Source organism: Triplophysa dalaica, chromosome 6 (assembly GCF_015846415.1).
Source record: "Triplophysa dalaica isolate WHDGS20190420 chromosome 6, ASM1584641v1, whole genome shotgun sequence".
Lineage (NCBI taxonomy): Eukaryota > Metazoa > Chordata > Actinopteri > Cypriniformes > Nemacheilidae > Triplophysa > Triplophysa dalaica.
In genome coordinates this window covers 14,326,630-14,341,619 of record NC_079547.1, presented here as the reverse complement: position 1 = coordinate 14,341,619, position 14,990 = coordinate 14,326,630, and the positions used below count along the sequence as shown (strand labels likewise).

The 14,990-nt window shown below is 38.9% G+C and overlaps 1 protein-coding gene across 1 annotated transcript; it reads right to left on the bottom strand.

The window, feature by feature from the left end:
- Positions 1-1,457: 1,457 nt before the first annotated feature.
- On the bottom strand, positions 1,458-5,605 carry LOC130424719 (tryptase-like). The gene is made up of 8 exons (XM_056750611.1): positions 5,459-5,605; positions 5,036-5,056; positions 4,761-4,929; positions 4,089-4,357; positions 3,846-3,991; positions 3,010-3,223; positions 2,806-2,919; positions 1,458-2,538 (listed from the first exon to the last, which is right to left on the bottom strand). Exons 1-8 carry the CDS (start codon positions 5,505-5,507, stop codon positions 2,534-2,536), a joined length of 987 nt encoding a protein of 328 aa, XP_056606589.1. The 5' UTR covers positions 5,508-5,605; the 3' UTR covers positions 1,458-2,533.
- Positions 5,606-14,990: the final 9,385 nt, after the last annotated feature.

Sequence of the window (14,990 nt, the reverse complement as noted above, 5' to 3'; positions counted from 1 at the left end):
TGGGTTTGGGGAAACTGATGATCATCTTCTTTGTGGCACACTACCTCTTATCTCCTCTTGCCGGTTTGTGGCAATGACAGTGAACTTACACTTTACTAACGTTCACCCTATGACTGTGCAACCAGATAATCTCTTTTTTCTCTTTATTTTTTTAACACTCCGATACTCACCACAATAGAGAAGAAGAACAAATGCAACTGGAAAACATGTTTGTTGTCAATCATATATCTAGGATTTGTAGATATGTGCACATGCAAAGGGGATTCTTGGCTCGTAATCATAGGGGAACAACTTTAAGTGCGTTATAGAACCATATCTTGGCGCTTCAGTGGTTCTTCAATGGTTCTTTGGGTGCCTGAGATGCTATTTCAACCTCTAAAGAACCACACAGGGGCTTAATAGGTTCTTTATATGAAAGTGGTGCTATGTAGAACCTAGTCATCCTAAAGAACCGCTCAAGAACCTCTGAAGAACCACTGAAGCACCAAGATATGGTTCTATATAGCACTTAAAGTGGTTCCCGATTTTGAGCCAAGAACCACTTTTAGTGCTCTATATCACCATTTTTTTTTGTGTATATTCAGCACATAGTGGTGCGGCTGCTTAGTTATTTAGAAATAATAGGCCTATTCTATGATAAGAGAGCTGGGATCAGTACTGCTAACAAGACCTATAGGTTTCTTCATGATGTTGTGAAGACTGAAATGACAATAATAGTGACAGCACACAGTTAATGTTGCAAATCAAAAACACCCCTTTATATTGTAATGATCAGGTAACGATGATGCTTCATGTATCAGAATGGCATTTTACAGCTAAATGGCACGAAGAATAGCAAATCATGTTTTAATCAAAAATGGTTAGCAAACTAAAGAATATTGTAAAGATTCAGAAAGCTTTCAAAGTGACACTTTAAAACTTTTGCTCACGGTTCCCACATGTGGTTGTTAACCGCAATTGTCTGTTGCTTGCCAATGTCGTAAACAATATCGCTGTATAAGCTTCCCCGTGGGCAGGACAATACATATATATTTGTTAACTAAAAAACATAGTTTGGAAACCATGTAGAACTCTTCTGCAGTCATGGGAGGGGCAGGGCTGTGTGTACACAGAACTAGAAGTGTAGTTGTAGCCGCTATGAGGCAGCTCAGGTAGCAGCGGAAGTAGAATTCGTCCAGTTAAGAGTTGTTCTACCAATGAGACAATTTTGGAGACATTGTTTTAAAAAAAAAACCAGTTGAACATGTAATGTTAAAAATCTTAGTTGGCAGAATATGTTGATATTCATAAAGAAAACAGTATCAGCTCAAATGTGCAATGTTAATACATATCACAATGACAGAAATAGAGAAAGGAGACAGCAGCTGATGAGACAGAAGCCTTACAGACCAGTTGCATTTAAATGAGTTCTAATTTAAATGTAAAACAACGCCATCTAGCCACCACAGAAAAGAAGTGCCCTAGTTAATTAAAAAAATAAAAAAATTCTGTTCACCCCCATGGCATGCAAGGTGTTTATGTCGTTCTTTCTTAGGTCAAACAAAAAAGGGTTTTGGGGAAAGATATTCCAGATTTTTTTCTCCATAAAATGCAATTCAACCCAAACCATTGCATTGAAGGTCAAAATTACATCTTTAGTGCTGCTTCAAATAACACTATATGACTTAAGTGATAATATCAACCTGCGGTGAGTGTGCAAGGGTTGAATGTGTGGTTTGTGATGACATAAATTTACATGGGTAGTATTAACTTGGTTATTAGAACATTAACATGGTTTATGAAGACACTTTTTGTTTTCTGATAGGTTTAGGGGTGGGGACAGAGAATTTTATTAGCTCAGTATAAAAAACATGCCTTTGGAGAGTTCCTGTATACCACATGCCAACATGTTATTTTCTGGCAAAATAAAATATCTCAGTTTAAAAGCTAAAAAAGCGCAGTAAATTAGAAGTTGTGGCATTTTTTGCATACATTGACATTCTCCCAGTATATTTTCATTTGTGCACATACTTAAAGAAAGATAAGAGTCTAGTAAAACATCCTAGTCTCCAGTGTTTTCTCTACAAGTCATGCAGACTCCCATCTCATAGGATACATCTTAATTCGAAACCAATCAATTATTTGTAAAACTGAAAACTACAAATATATTAATTTCATACAAAGTGAAATTGTGATAATTTGTGACAATTTTCTTTAATGTACTCACAATGAGAAAATCCTTTATGTAACATGTGCTGATGCAAAGCATATATAAAGTATGGCAATTTTCCACTGTAAATTGATCCCGAAAAGTAAATGTTTTTATGTTTGATTAAAGATTATATTTGTCTGAAATGTACAGATTAATTGTTCACCACAAAGATAGCAATGTGTACTTACAAATGAAATATTGTCGTTTTTGATTTCATCGGAACTTTAAAAAATCTTCTATTTTTACATGTAGTGCAACATGAAACTAAAAGTATGTGACTGAGAACTGGTTTGACCAAGTTCCTGAGAGTTCCTGATACCATCCTGAGAGTTACTGCATACCTCAAACTGCAGAGAAAGAAAAAGTTATGTTACATAATGTCAATTATATACACACAATATTAGTTATGTTGAGGTTATTATAATTTTGCAAGATACATTTTTCTTACATTGCAAATCAAATTCCCATTGTTACTAGTTACATTTGTGTTTGCATATATAGCTTTGAATTCACTATATAAGAATGACCTAAAATTCGAACTGCAGTGTGTTGAGATCATTTGTGTGATTTTGTGTGAGTGCATGCACTGAGGTGTGCGTGTGTGTTTGGCTTACTTCCGCATCGCTGTGTGAAATCTTTGCAGCATTTTATTAGGCATCCAGGGTTGCAGTTACAGCGATTTAGTAAACCAAACTTCTCATTGCATCTCCCAGAACAAGAGGTTGAGGCTTTACCGAAAACACATATAAAGACCATAAATCAAATAAGTTTTGTTAAGGATTGTTAAATGTGTATGGCTGTTTCTTTTAGATTTTTACTTAGGCTGGAAGAAGAGCAATAGCTTGGGGGATTGAAGGAGACGAATCCCGGCAAATTCTGTTTGATATTGTTAGTGATCCAGCTCTGGTATTGTGACACACGGGTGTACACTCCGGGTGAGTTGGGATCAGCACAGCCATAACCCCAGCTAGTGATACCAGACTGAACCCACTTTGAACACAACTGGCTTACCATTGGACCTCCAGAGTCCCCCTACAGAAAGGGTGACAAAATGAAAAAGACAGAGGAATTACATGTTTCAGTTACACTTTATGGGACATTTTCATCAGGACAACAACCTCCCAAACAAATATATTATTTTAAATGAAAGATAATTGTATAATAATTATTATATATTCACTTTCAAAAAATTGGTGCTATATTGCACTTAAAGTGGTTCTTTGCTCGTGATCATAGGGGAACCACTTTTAGTGCAATATAGCAACATATCTTGGTGCTTCAGTGGTTCTTCAGAGGTTCTTCAGAGGTTCTTTGGGGTGACCGATGTGCTATAAAGCACCGTTTCTGTGTAAAGAACATGTTATGCCCCTGTATGATTCTTCAGCGATTCTATATAGGACCTCAGTCATCCCAAAGAACAGCTGAAGAACCACTGAAGCACCAAAATATGGTTCAATATAACACTAAAAGTGGATCCCCTATGATAACGAGCCATGAACCCCTTTAAGTACTACATGAGACAATTTTTTCAGAGCGTGTATCAAATATGAAAAGTACAGTTTTCTTCAGTTTCTAGTATTATATTCTTTCAGATTTTGAAGAAAGTTTATGAAGGCACATGAAAATAAAAAAATCAAGCTCATAGTTGATGTACCTGGCAGGTATCTTTGCCACCCAGCACGTAACCAGCACACATCATATTGTTGGTGACAGATCCAGCACCCAGAAGAATATTGCATTGAATATTTGGCACCACAGGAACCACAGTTTCTTGAAGAGCTCCAAGAGCTGGTAAATTCACTATACATGTGCACAAACACACACAATCATTAAATTTGTATTGTTACAAGTAGAAGTCTTCATGGCAATGGATAAATAATTTTGTGAATGATTGTACCTCCGTTTAAAATTTGTCCCCAGCCTGTGATCCAGCTGCTGGTGTCAGAAGCAAAGACACTGTTCTGTGATGCCAGGCACACAGGTCTGATATAGTCAGTAAAGGTGACTGGAGAGGATAGACGCAGGAGAGCGATGTCATTGTTAACGGTGGAGCTGTCGTAGGCAGAGTGAATGATGCGGCTTTTGACGGTCCTAGAGACTTCATGGATATTAACTCCCTGCTGTGTTTTTCTTCCCAAGTACACACGCATACTGGATGTGGTGACACTGGATACAAGCAGAGAAAATGCAAAAAACATTAGATATAAACTTCAACTTGGATGGAAGAAGAACCTTTTGGATCCATAAAGAACCTTAAGTTTCTTTGTGGTGAAAGAGATGGTTATTTAAAGAACCTTGAATGGATGAATGGTTCTTTGTGTAACCAAAAATGGTTATTCTATGGCATTGCTGCGAAGAAACCTTATAACCACCTTTACTTTTAAGAGTGCAGGGAACAAACATTCTATAAAAACATGAAAAAAATCTTTGGATACATACAAATTGCATACATCTAAATTGATGTATATATGTTGTGGGCATTAGGGGTAACCAAGGTCACCATGAAGTATAAAAAAGGAATTTAACTGAATACATTGCTTAAACTTTGCAGTTATTATGTGGTTCTTACGCAGATAAACAGTGAGCTGCTGTCAACACCCATTCTGTGTTGATGAGTGAGCCTCCACAAAAATGACCGCCGTAAGTGGAGCTGTGTAGACTGACTTGCCACGGCCACGACCCTCCAGTGGCATCCACACCACCCACAATACGGGTGTTTAGAGGGGCACGGCCACAAACTGTTGAACAATTTTGAGAGATCATAATGATACAAATGATAGAAACATTTCAGTTTGAAATTTCTGTTTGACTTAATAACATCTAATGATAGAGAGAGCATCTTACCATTCGACTGAGAGTGTGAAGCTGCATTGGAAAAGACAAATAGTAAATATTATTTGCTGTTTTTACATTAAAAAAGTGACAAAGAAGAATATTAACAACAAGTTGTGTTTCTTTTATTGATCCTGCCGCAAACCATTGCACTTATGATAGAGAACAAGCCAGACATTTCAGGAGAAACCGGTTACATTTAAAGCATACAAAGCCTCCAATCATTCAAATAAGGAGCTTTAATCCTTACAACCTTTGTTACACTATATATGCCCTGCAGCATTAAATGTATTGTAAATGCCCCAAAGAACATTATTTTGGGAATGATTGAATCTTCACATTATCTTAGCAATAAAGATCATAGCAATAAAAAGACGGCTAAAATTGGAACTATAGCCTGTCTATAGCAAACAGTGAAAATTTTGAATTCGTTACCTTTGACACATATGAGCAGGAATAAAGTCGTACACGTGAACCTCCACATCTTCACTGAAACTCTCTTTTCATTAGCCGAATGAGTGGGAATGGTAGCTTGGTCCTCTTGACTGACTCTTACAGTGCCTTTATATTTTCGTTCTTTTCCGTATCGCGTCACAGCACTAATGTCGCATTGTTTCCCATGCACCTCCTCTGTTGTCTGTCATACATCATTCTCTACATTCTTCTTAACTCTTCAGGTGACAAACAAATCAATCACTTTTTACCCAGCACATATTTAGGTTTTTTGTCGTCTTTTGTTTTTTGTTGTGCTGTTATATCTAGAACGATTATTGTTAGGAAGCCACAGAGGTTTCTTTTTAAAAAGCAAGCAAAGTTACAGTAATACCTTTTATTTGATATCTTTAAAAAAAATGTTTGCAGATTTAGAGAAGCTTGCTTTAAAGTCAAATTAAAGAAAAAATAAGAGGAAAGAAAAATAAGAAAATTAAGAGAAATTGTTGTTAGTGACTCTCAAAGTCAAATCTAAATTAACAGTAAACAAAACTTTCTTGTGCTACTTCCCTCATTTACAAGAATGAAGTAAACAATTACGGTTGAAGTTTATAGTTCGACTGTTTAGAAAAAAACCAATCATGTATGCACAAAGGGATCCTTATGTATTGAATAGTGGCATGAACGGTGCATGCATGCAAGAGAACATAATTCACATGTTCTTTAACAACATGTTGGAATTTCCACTGAATGAATCACAAACGTATACCAAACTTTGCATTCAACTGAGTTTGTATTGCATAATTCATCTGTATGGTAGAATTGTTTACGAAAACAAATTTATATTACATTTTTGACTGAATTATTTTAAGACATAATTAAAGTTTTTTATCCCAAATATGATTATAAATGTTTTACATGTGAATGTGTGAAAATGGTGTTGTGTTGATTTAGCTTATGTTTACTTTACATTGTCAAGAATGTCTATGTTGCTTTAGGTGATTGTCTGATTCAGATGTGGTCAGACTGGCTCTGCTACACTTCTCTCATCTTCCAAGGTCATTGTTAAAGATGACGTTACAATGTCTCAAGATCCGGCATGATGAAGAACAAAGAATCCTGAATGTCAGCTTTGGAATAAGTCTCATGTCATCCTAAAATCAATTTGATTTTTTTTCTCATTTATCAAAGATGGAAAAAAAACAAAGCAGATTATAAAATAATGGAAATCAAACAAAATGTGACCAAGAATAGCTTTCATGTTTGTAAATCATATCAAGCCGTAATTAAGTGCCTAGTGCAGGACTGCATAACCTTTAACCCGTCCCCACTGCATAATACTTTAATGTTGTGCAATTTTTGTTCAAATAATTGCTTTCTTTTCTCAAAACTACAAGGGGTTTATTTTAACACCTAAATACACAAACTAATCCCATTAAAAATACCTTAGTAGTTCATATATGCAGAGTCGTATGATGAGTTTAGCGAATCAAAATACTCAGAAACGAATTTATTGTTAAATGTAAAAGAATTTGTACGTCTGGTGCAATAAGTTGTCAACTGCGGAAACAAGTATTACAGGAACAACAAGACAATGGACTATACAAGGTTGAAAAGATAAAAATAATGAGACTGTGTAAAGACAATAATGCATCAGACAGTTAATGTATTCATGCAGGTAAATGATGCATAATAACGTTTATGAAAGGTTCATTTAATTCCTGGCAGACGAAAATACATATGATGTAGTTATTTGCATTTGAGGAGATTGAATCTGGTCAGCAAAACTTTGGATTTTTGCTCAGAGACAGCAACACAGTTCTCATCAGACTCTTGAACAGGAGAAACATCAATGCTGTCAGTCTTTAAAGTTCCTGTTACCTTTAAAAGCTAAGCAAATAAGGAAGATAAATTCCACAAACAAATCTATTTATTAGTTATGTCAAGCTCTAAAATATTATATTGGGTAAAAATGGAAAGTAAGGGGCCTTCAGATATTGTTGACAATACGATTGAGATCCAAGGCTATATTTTCAGCAGCCTTTTAATTCCATAAAATATGAATAACCTTTCCTGTAAATACACAATGTGCTGTTCACACAAGACATGTCCCATCTTTTTACAAAATATCATTCACACACAAATGCAGTTTTATTTTCAATGCAGTGTTTGGTCAAAAATGGACAAAAAACTATCCTTTTTAGAGTGCACATTAGAATCATAATAACGAAAAACTTTGTGATGTCACTAAATGGATATTAAAAAAAACCCTGTAAAAGACAGCAATTTGCTGTAATTTTACGTTTTTTGACCGTATTTAAAAAATCATTAAACTTCTGTGAAATTCATTTGTTTTTACAGTGTGGATGTTTAAAAAGATGTAGGTGGAGTGTCTGCCATATATATAAATATATAATATTAAATAATATAATATATTACATTGGGGACATCTCCAAAATTATTCAAATAGAAAATTAAGCCAAATCATTTCTTGACAATCTATGAATAACTGATTAACTGAAGTAACTTGGGGGAGACTAAATGTTTCTATGTTACATTAAGATCGTAACCCTTAAAAGTAGCTGAGAAGTCTGAATGCTATTTTATTCAGAAAAAAATACAGTCCCCTGTTCACTTGTTTGTTAGGCAGGCTTGTCAATCCCAGCATAACAAATTTACTTGTAATGTTACAGTTTCCCTGGAAACTTGGAGAATTGCCTGGGCCAGTTCTGATTTAAACATGATTGTGATTTACCAGTATTTGACTATAGTAAAGACTGTATGTGTGACTAAGGCTATATACTTTTAATATATCATTTAGTAAGTACCATATTATGTCACATTTAAAAACTTTGTGTACTTTTTTGGATTTCGTTCATCCTAAAATAATTTCATGACTTTGTGTGCCTGCTGTCCGCAAGCTCCGAATCCCCCCACACCAACTTCCCTTGCCAGAAGAGAAGCAGAGGAGGTGGGATGCTGAAAGAACGTACACCGAGAAGACACTGCTTTTATCTCCCAGTGAAAATGAAAATATTATGGGCAAACTGAGTCATTGATTTAAAATACTTCCATTGAAAGAAAGACTGACCATTTTTACAGTATTAAGCTGTAATTGAAATTTGAACTTGCTAAGCTGCCTTTCAACACAGCCTGAAGGTTACAGGTTATTTATAGGCATTAAAAGCATGAAAGGCTCTTTAGTTTTGTAGGCTGTTCCTCTTTGTGAATCATGTCAGTCTGTTGTTTCTTTAGCCTGTGGGTTTTTTTGTTACGAGATGTTGTATGCATCAATTGTGTGATTATGCTTTACTATCCTGTTAGTTTACATGTTATATTACACATCTCTCACAACATAAAAAAACTATGAACCCATCTCTTCTGTGAATACTTGACAGACAAATGAAAAAAACTCTCACTTTCTCTCAACAGGAATTGGTCTGGTTTTTCCTGAAATTAGTAACTTTGTATTAGCACCTATTTGTCAGGTCCCGGGTTTGATCCTCCTTCACATTGTCTCACTGTTCCCTTATAGCTATTTTTTCCATGTTGCGCAGCTGACGCGGCTTGGCAATCAGCCGAGTGGCTCAGCAGCGCAATCCTGTTTCTTATCTCACTCATTATTTTCTCCCTTTATATTCCTCTCATTTTCTTTCCTTCGTTGCTGTTGCGCTGTTTGTTCTATTTCACTCTAGCCCTCTTTCAGTCTTCGTTTTTTTGGTCTAACTTAGTTTTCTTCTAGTTGTAATTCTTGTGTGTTTGCTTTTGTTTGGAGATTACCCCGGACTGATCTGCCGCTCAGGTTTGGACCCTCCTTACAGCCTTCTTCCCTCTGGACACTGTTTACCCGTCGATCGACACTTGCCTGTTGTGTTTCTTCTCTGGATCACCCCCTCGGACCCTATACGCTCCTCAACCGATCTTCCGCCTGCCTAACCTCGCCTCTGCCTCGCCCTCCGACTCTCTTATTTTGCTCAGTCATTTATTGTTTTGTTCTAGCCTCATTTGCTGTCTTATTAAACAGGCCTGATTATTTCTAATCAGCTTTTGAATCATATCCTTCTGTACCTGACAGAACACAACAATCAATTATGGATTCCGCAGATTCATCTCCACTTTGTTCGGCGCTGGAGAGGCAAGGGATTTTGTTGGGCCCTCACCAAGAAGGCTTAATCGCACCCCGCAGACTCTCAAGCATTGTCCGCCCAAGTAGTTGATCTCACGACCTGGTTGGAGCGTTTCAAGTTGTCCCATGTCGTTCCCGCCAGCTCAGAGCGAGCTCATGAACCTCGTATAAACAACAATCCTCCGTATGATGGTTAGCCCACTCTCTGCCGAGCCTTAATTTTTCCATATAAAGTTGTTATTTCCCGTTAACTGATCACATACGCAGAGAGCTAGAGTGGCGTTCGTCGTCTCACTGTTGTCCGGTCGTGCCCGTGATTGTGGTGCAGCATGGTGGGCATCACAGTCCGGGATGCGTTTCAATTTTGAGGACTTCAGGGAGGAGATGATAAAAGTGTTCAAACGCTCGGGCACTATCAGCAAGTTTTCTCCAGGGGTCGGCCAAAGTTTCCACTACTCCCTTCCGGGACCAAGCGGTGGACTTACAGGCGCTCCCCATCGGGGAGGAAGACCCAACCCCATCCGTGTTGTGTCCAGTACGCGCACTGCGCCTCTACTTGGACTGCACACAGAGCTTCAGGAGCTCTGACCAGCTCTTGGTCTGTTTTGGAGGACACCGGAAGGGGAAGGCTGTCTCCAAGCAGAGGCTGGCGCACTGGAAGAGTGGATGCCGTTACGACGACATTCCGATCTCAGAATCTCCCATGCCCATTGGCAGTGAGGGCTCACTCCAGACGGGGTATAGCCACCTCCGTGGCACTGGCCAGAGGCGCCTCTCTAGCAGACATCTGTAGAGCTGTGGGTTGGGCTACGGCCAACACCTTTGCAAGGTTTAGCAACCTTTGTGTAAACCCGGTGTCAGCCCACGTCCTGCGTGGCGACATGTAGGACTGGCATCCGGCGGGGCATATGCCTGCGAAAGCACCTTCCCACCCTCGAGCAAGTTGGGTCAGTGTGCTATCTGCCTCTCTTCATACCCAAACACATGGCGAAGAACAGGTATCTCACCAACCTTCCTTCATACCCAAACACTGGTTAAGAACCGGTATTCCATCCATCACTAAGCAAGTACCCCCTGGGGGTTGGCTGGGCAGAGCAGCCTTCCCCCTTAGGCCGGCACACCACATGAACTATCACAGATAGCTCTAACCGGACCTAGTGCTACCAGACGACTGTAACACCCCCTCTGTGGGCTGTTCCGTCTGAGGTATCCTCATGAGATGGTTCCCACTCCTGGTCACACATGATCTTTCCCAGGTGGACCTCCACCTCGCGGTTAACTACTCAGCCCGCACATTCCATGCGTTCTCCTCCAAAGACGAGACCATAACTATGTCCACCGTATTCTTCCCATGGGTAGGAGGTGGCCTCTGCAGCGCATCCCTAATTAAGGAAGTTGCGCTTACCTGGTCTAAACCCGAGCCGGATGGCCTCTCGCCAGTAGAGAGCTAAGGCCTCCGTCAGTGAAAGGTTACCGGTCAGGGCTTTACCCATCTTTCTCCAAGAAAGCTCTGGAACCCCCTGACCAACACACTGGAAGGTTACAGTTTCGCGAAAGCTTCGAGCTGACACGCCCAGGCCTGTTACCGTCGCTTCGCTAGAAATTGTGAGGCGATACAGCGTTATAGCGTTTTCCATGGGAACCCCATCTGTCGTTCTCGACACAAGGTTGAGAGAACGACAGAAAGGGAACGTCTTGGTTAAGTCTGTAACCTCAGTTCCCTGATGGAGGGAACGAGACGTTGTGTCCCTTATGCCAACAATACGTATCGTATTCTGCTGCAGTCGTGATAGGCTCCCAGGCTCTTCAGAACAAGAGGTAAATTAATGCTGCACGCCGGCTTCCTTTTATACGGGACATCCGGGGGCGGAGACCGGCATGCAAATTTCATTCGCCAAATTTCATTGGCATTTTCTATAGGAGTCAGAGTTGTCGTTCTCGACACAACGTCTCGTTCCCTCCATCTGGGAACGGAGGTTACAGACATAACCAAGACGTTTTCGGTTTCTGTTGTAATTCTGTTGTAAATCCCCCGGTCAATACTGTATCTGTTGCCTCTGTTGCTCTTTTGTGAAAGCTTCTCAAGGTTTTTTAAGGAAAAAGTAGTTCAACTTGAAATGGTGACTCATACTCCTCCTATTGAGCTGCCTCTCCCCCCGCAAATGTCTGCATCTTGGGATGTTTTTTAACCTGTCTCCTTTTAATCACTCGGTGACATTATTGCCAAGCTGAGACCCTCCTTTTCTTCATATGACGTCATCCACCCTAGGTTTTTAAAGCAAACTGTTGATTCGGTTGGACCAGGTCTAGCTTCCTTTTTAAATAAGTGTCTCTAAACTGGGGTGGTTCCTGGTTATCTGAAAGTGGCTACGTTCACACCTGTCCTGAAGAAGCCGTCACAAGATATATCAGTTTTAAAACATTAAAAACATCTCTGTTTTGCCATTTATCTCTAAGGTTTTGGAAAAGATTGTATTGTTCTAACTTCAATCTTTCATTGCTGTATATAATCTGTTTGAGCATTTTCAAACTGGTTTCAAGGCTGCCCACAGTACAGAATCTGCCCTTCTGAGAGTGCTAAACAACATTATAGCCACCGACAAAGGTAACTGTGGATCTCGTTCTCTTAGATTAATCAGCTGCTTTTGACAACAATAACCACTCGGGTTTAATAAATTGACTGAAATCTTGGCTCGGTCTCTCTGGCACAGTTTTGAAGCAGTTCCATTCATTTTTATCTGATAGGAAATATGTGGTTAGACTAGGAGAATTTTTAGCCCCCACTTATTCTCTCCCCTGCAAGGTTCTATTTTGTCCCCTTCCCTTTTTTCATTATTTATGTTACCTCTAGGATCTATTTTAAGAAAACACGGGGTGTCATTCCACTGTTACGTCGATGACACTCAAAGCTATTTACCTTTTAGGAAAAAGGATCCACTGGCCATGACTGCTCTCTTAGCCTGTTTAGATGAGGTTAAATCCTGGTTATCTCAACATTTTCTAACCTTAAATGAGGAAAAAACTGAAGTAATCATTTTTGGCCCTTCAGAAAATTCGAAAGCATTTAATAATGACGTCGGATCCCTATCTGCCTTTAGATCCTTGCAGCTACGGAATCTGAGTGTTATTTTAGATGACTAATTAAAATTTGACAAACAAATTTCTACTGTAATTGTGTCCAGCAAAAATTAAATATTTCCTTACTGATAAGACTTTGGAGATGGCGGTGCATACTTTTTTTACATCACAGCTCGATTATTGGCACTCATTATACTGTGGCATTTCTAAAGCTCAAATTGCCCGTCTTCAATTGGTCCAAAATGCTGCCTATAGATTTCTTTTAAAGAATAAAATAAGGGATCATGCTACTCCGCTTTTAAAGATCCTTCATTGGTTGCCGGTAGAATTTAGAATACATTTTAAAATCTTATTGTTTGTTTTTTGAGCCTCGTCTTTGGAATGACTTGCCAGTGGAGATCCGAATGGCCCCAAGTCTAACCATTTTTAAGGCTCGGTTAAAAATCCATCTGTTTTCATTGGCCTATTAGATTTTTATTCATGTCTATTAGATTTTGTGTGTTTTATTTCGGGATCATTGTTTTAATCTGTTTTGTACCTTTTATGATACTGTGTACTCTGTGAAGCACCTTGGTCAGTCTTGTCTCTGTGTTAAATGTGCTATATAAATAAAGTCAACTTGAAACTTGAAACTATTGTGCAATTTTTGTTCAAATATTTGCTTGCTTTTCTTAACACTACAAGCGGTTTCTTTCACCAGCTATACACACAGAGTAATCCCTTTAGAAATACTTTAGTTAGTCATATATGCAGAGTCGTATGATGAGTTGAGCAAATCAAAATACTCAGAAACAAATGAATTGTTAAATAGAAGAATTTCTTCGTCTGGTGCAGTTAATAAAACAGCAGAAACAAGTATTACTGGAACAACAAGACAATGGACTATACAAGGAAGTAAAGATAAAAATAACGAGATTGTGTAAAGACAAAAATGCATAACACAAGACAGTTAGTGTATTCGTATATGTAAATGATACATAATCACGTTAATTAAAGGTTAATTTCATTACTTTATTCGAAAATACATTTTATGTTGTTATTTGCATTTGACTCGGATCAAATTGTAAGGAGATTGAATCTGGTCAGCAAAACTTTGGATTTTTGCTCAGCGACAGCAACACAGTTCTCATCAGTCTCTTGAACATGAGAAACATCAATGCTGTCAGTCATTAAAGTTCGATTTACCTTAATAGGCTAAGCAAATAAAAAAGCTACTAAAAATTAGAAGTTTTTTTATTTTACCAAAAAATCTATTTATTCTAGTTATGCCAAGCTCTAAGATATTATATTGGGTATGGGTACAAATGGCAAGTAGGGGGCCTTCAGATATTGTTGACAATAAGATTGAGATCCAAGGCTATATTTTCAGCCTTATATTTTTTGCCTTTTAATTGCATAAAATCTGAATAACTTTTCCTGTAAATACACAATAAGCTGCTCACACAAGACATGTTCCATCAATTTACAAGTAAAATACCATTCACACACAAATGCAGTTTTATTTTCAATGATGTGTTTGGTCAAAAATGGACAAACCAAGCTGTTGGGTTAAATAAACCTAGTATTTTTTTCATTTTTCACAATGGATTAAAACAACAAAGCATTTTTGATGAAACCACCCAGCCGTTTACAATCCAGTGGTTGTGTTTTAATTGACCAGCATTTGGAAAAAAACGTCTTGGTTACGTATGTAACCTCAGTTTCCTGATGGAGGGAACGAGACGTTGTGTCGAGAACGACAGATGGGGTTCGCCCTTGAGAACCAATCAACTCTGACTACTATAGAAAAGTCCAATGAAATTTGGCGAATGAAATTTGCATGCCGGGCTCCGCCCCCGGATGTCCGGTATAAACCGAAGCCGGCGTGCAGCATTCATTTACCTCTTGTTCTGAAGAGCCTGAGAGCCTCTCACGACTGCAGAAGAATACGATACATGTTTGTGGCATAAGGGACACAACGTCTCGTTCCCTCCATCAGGGAACTGAGGTTACATATGTAACCAAGACGTTCCCTTTCTGTCGGACTCTCAACGTTGTGTCGAGAACGACAGATGGGGTTGCCTATGGAAAACGCCACAACACTGTATCGCGTCACAATCTCTAGCGAAGCAATGGTAACAGGCCTGGGCGTGTCAGCTCGACGCTTTCGCGAAACTGTAACCTTCCAGTGTGGTGGTCGAGGGGTTCCAGAGCTTTCTTGGAGAAAGATGGGTACAGCCCTGACCGGTAACCTTTCACGGACGGAGGCCTTAGCTCTCTACTGGCGAGAGGCCGTCCGGCTCGGGTTTACACCGGGCAAGCGCAATTTCCTTAATAAGGGATGCGCTGCAG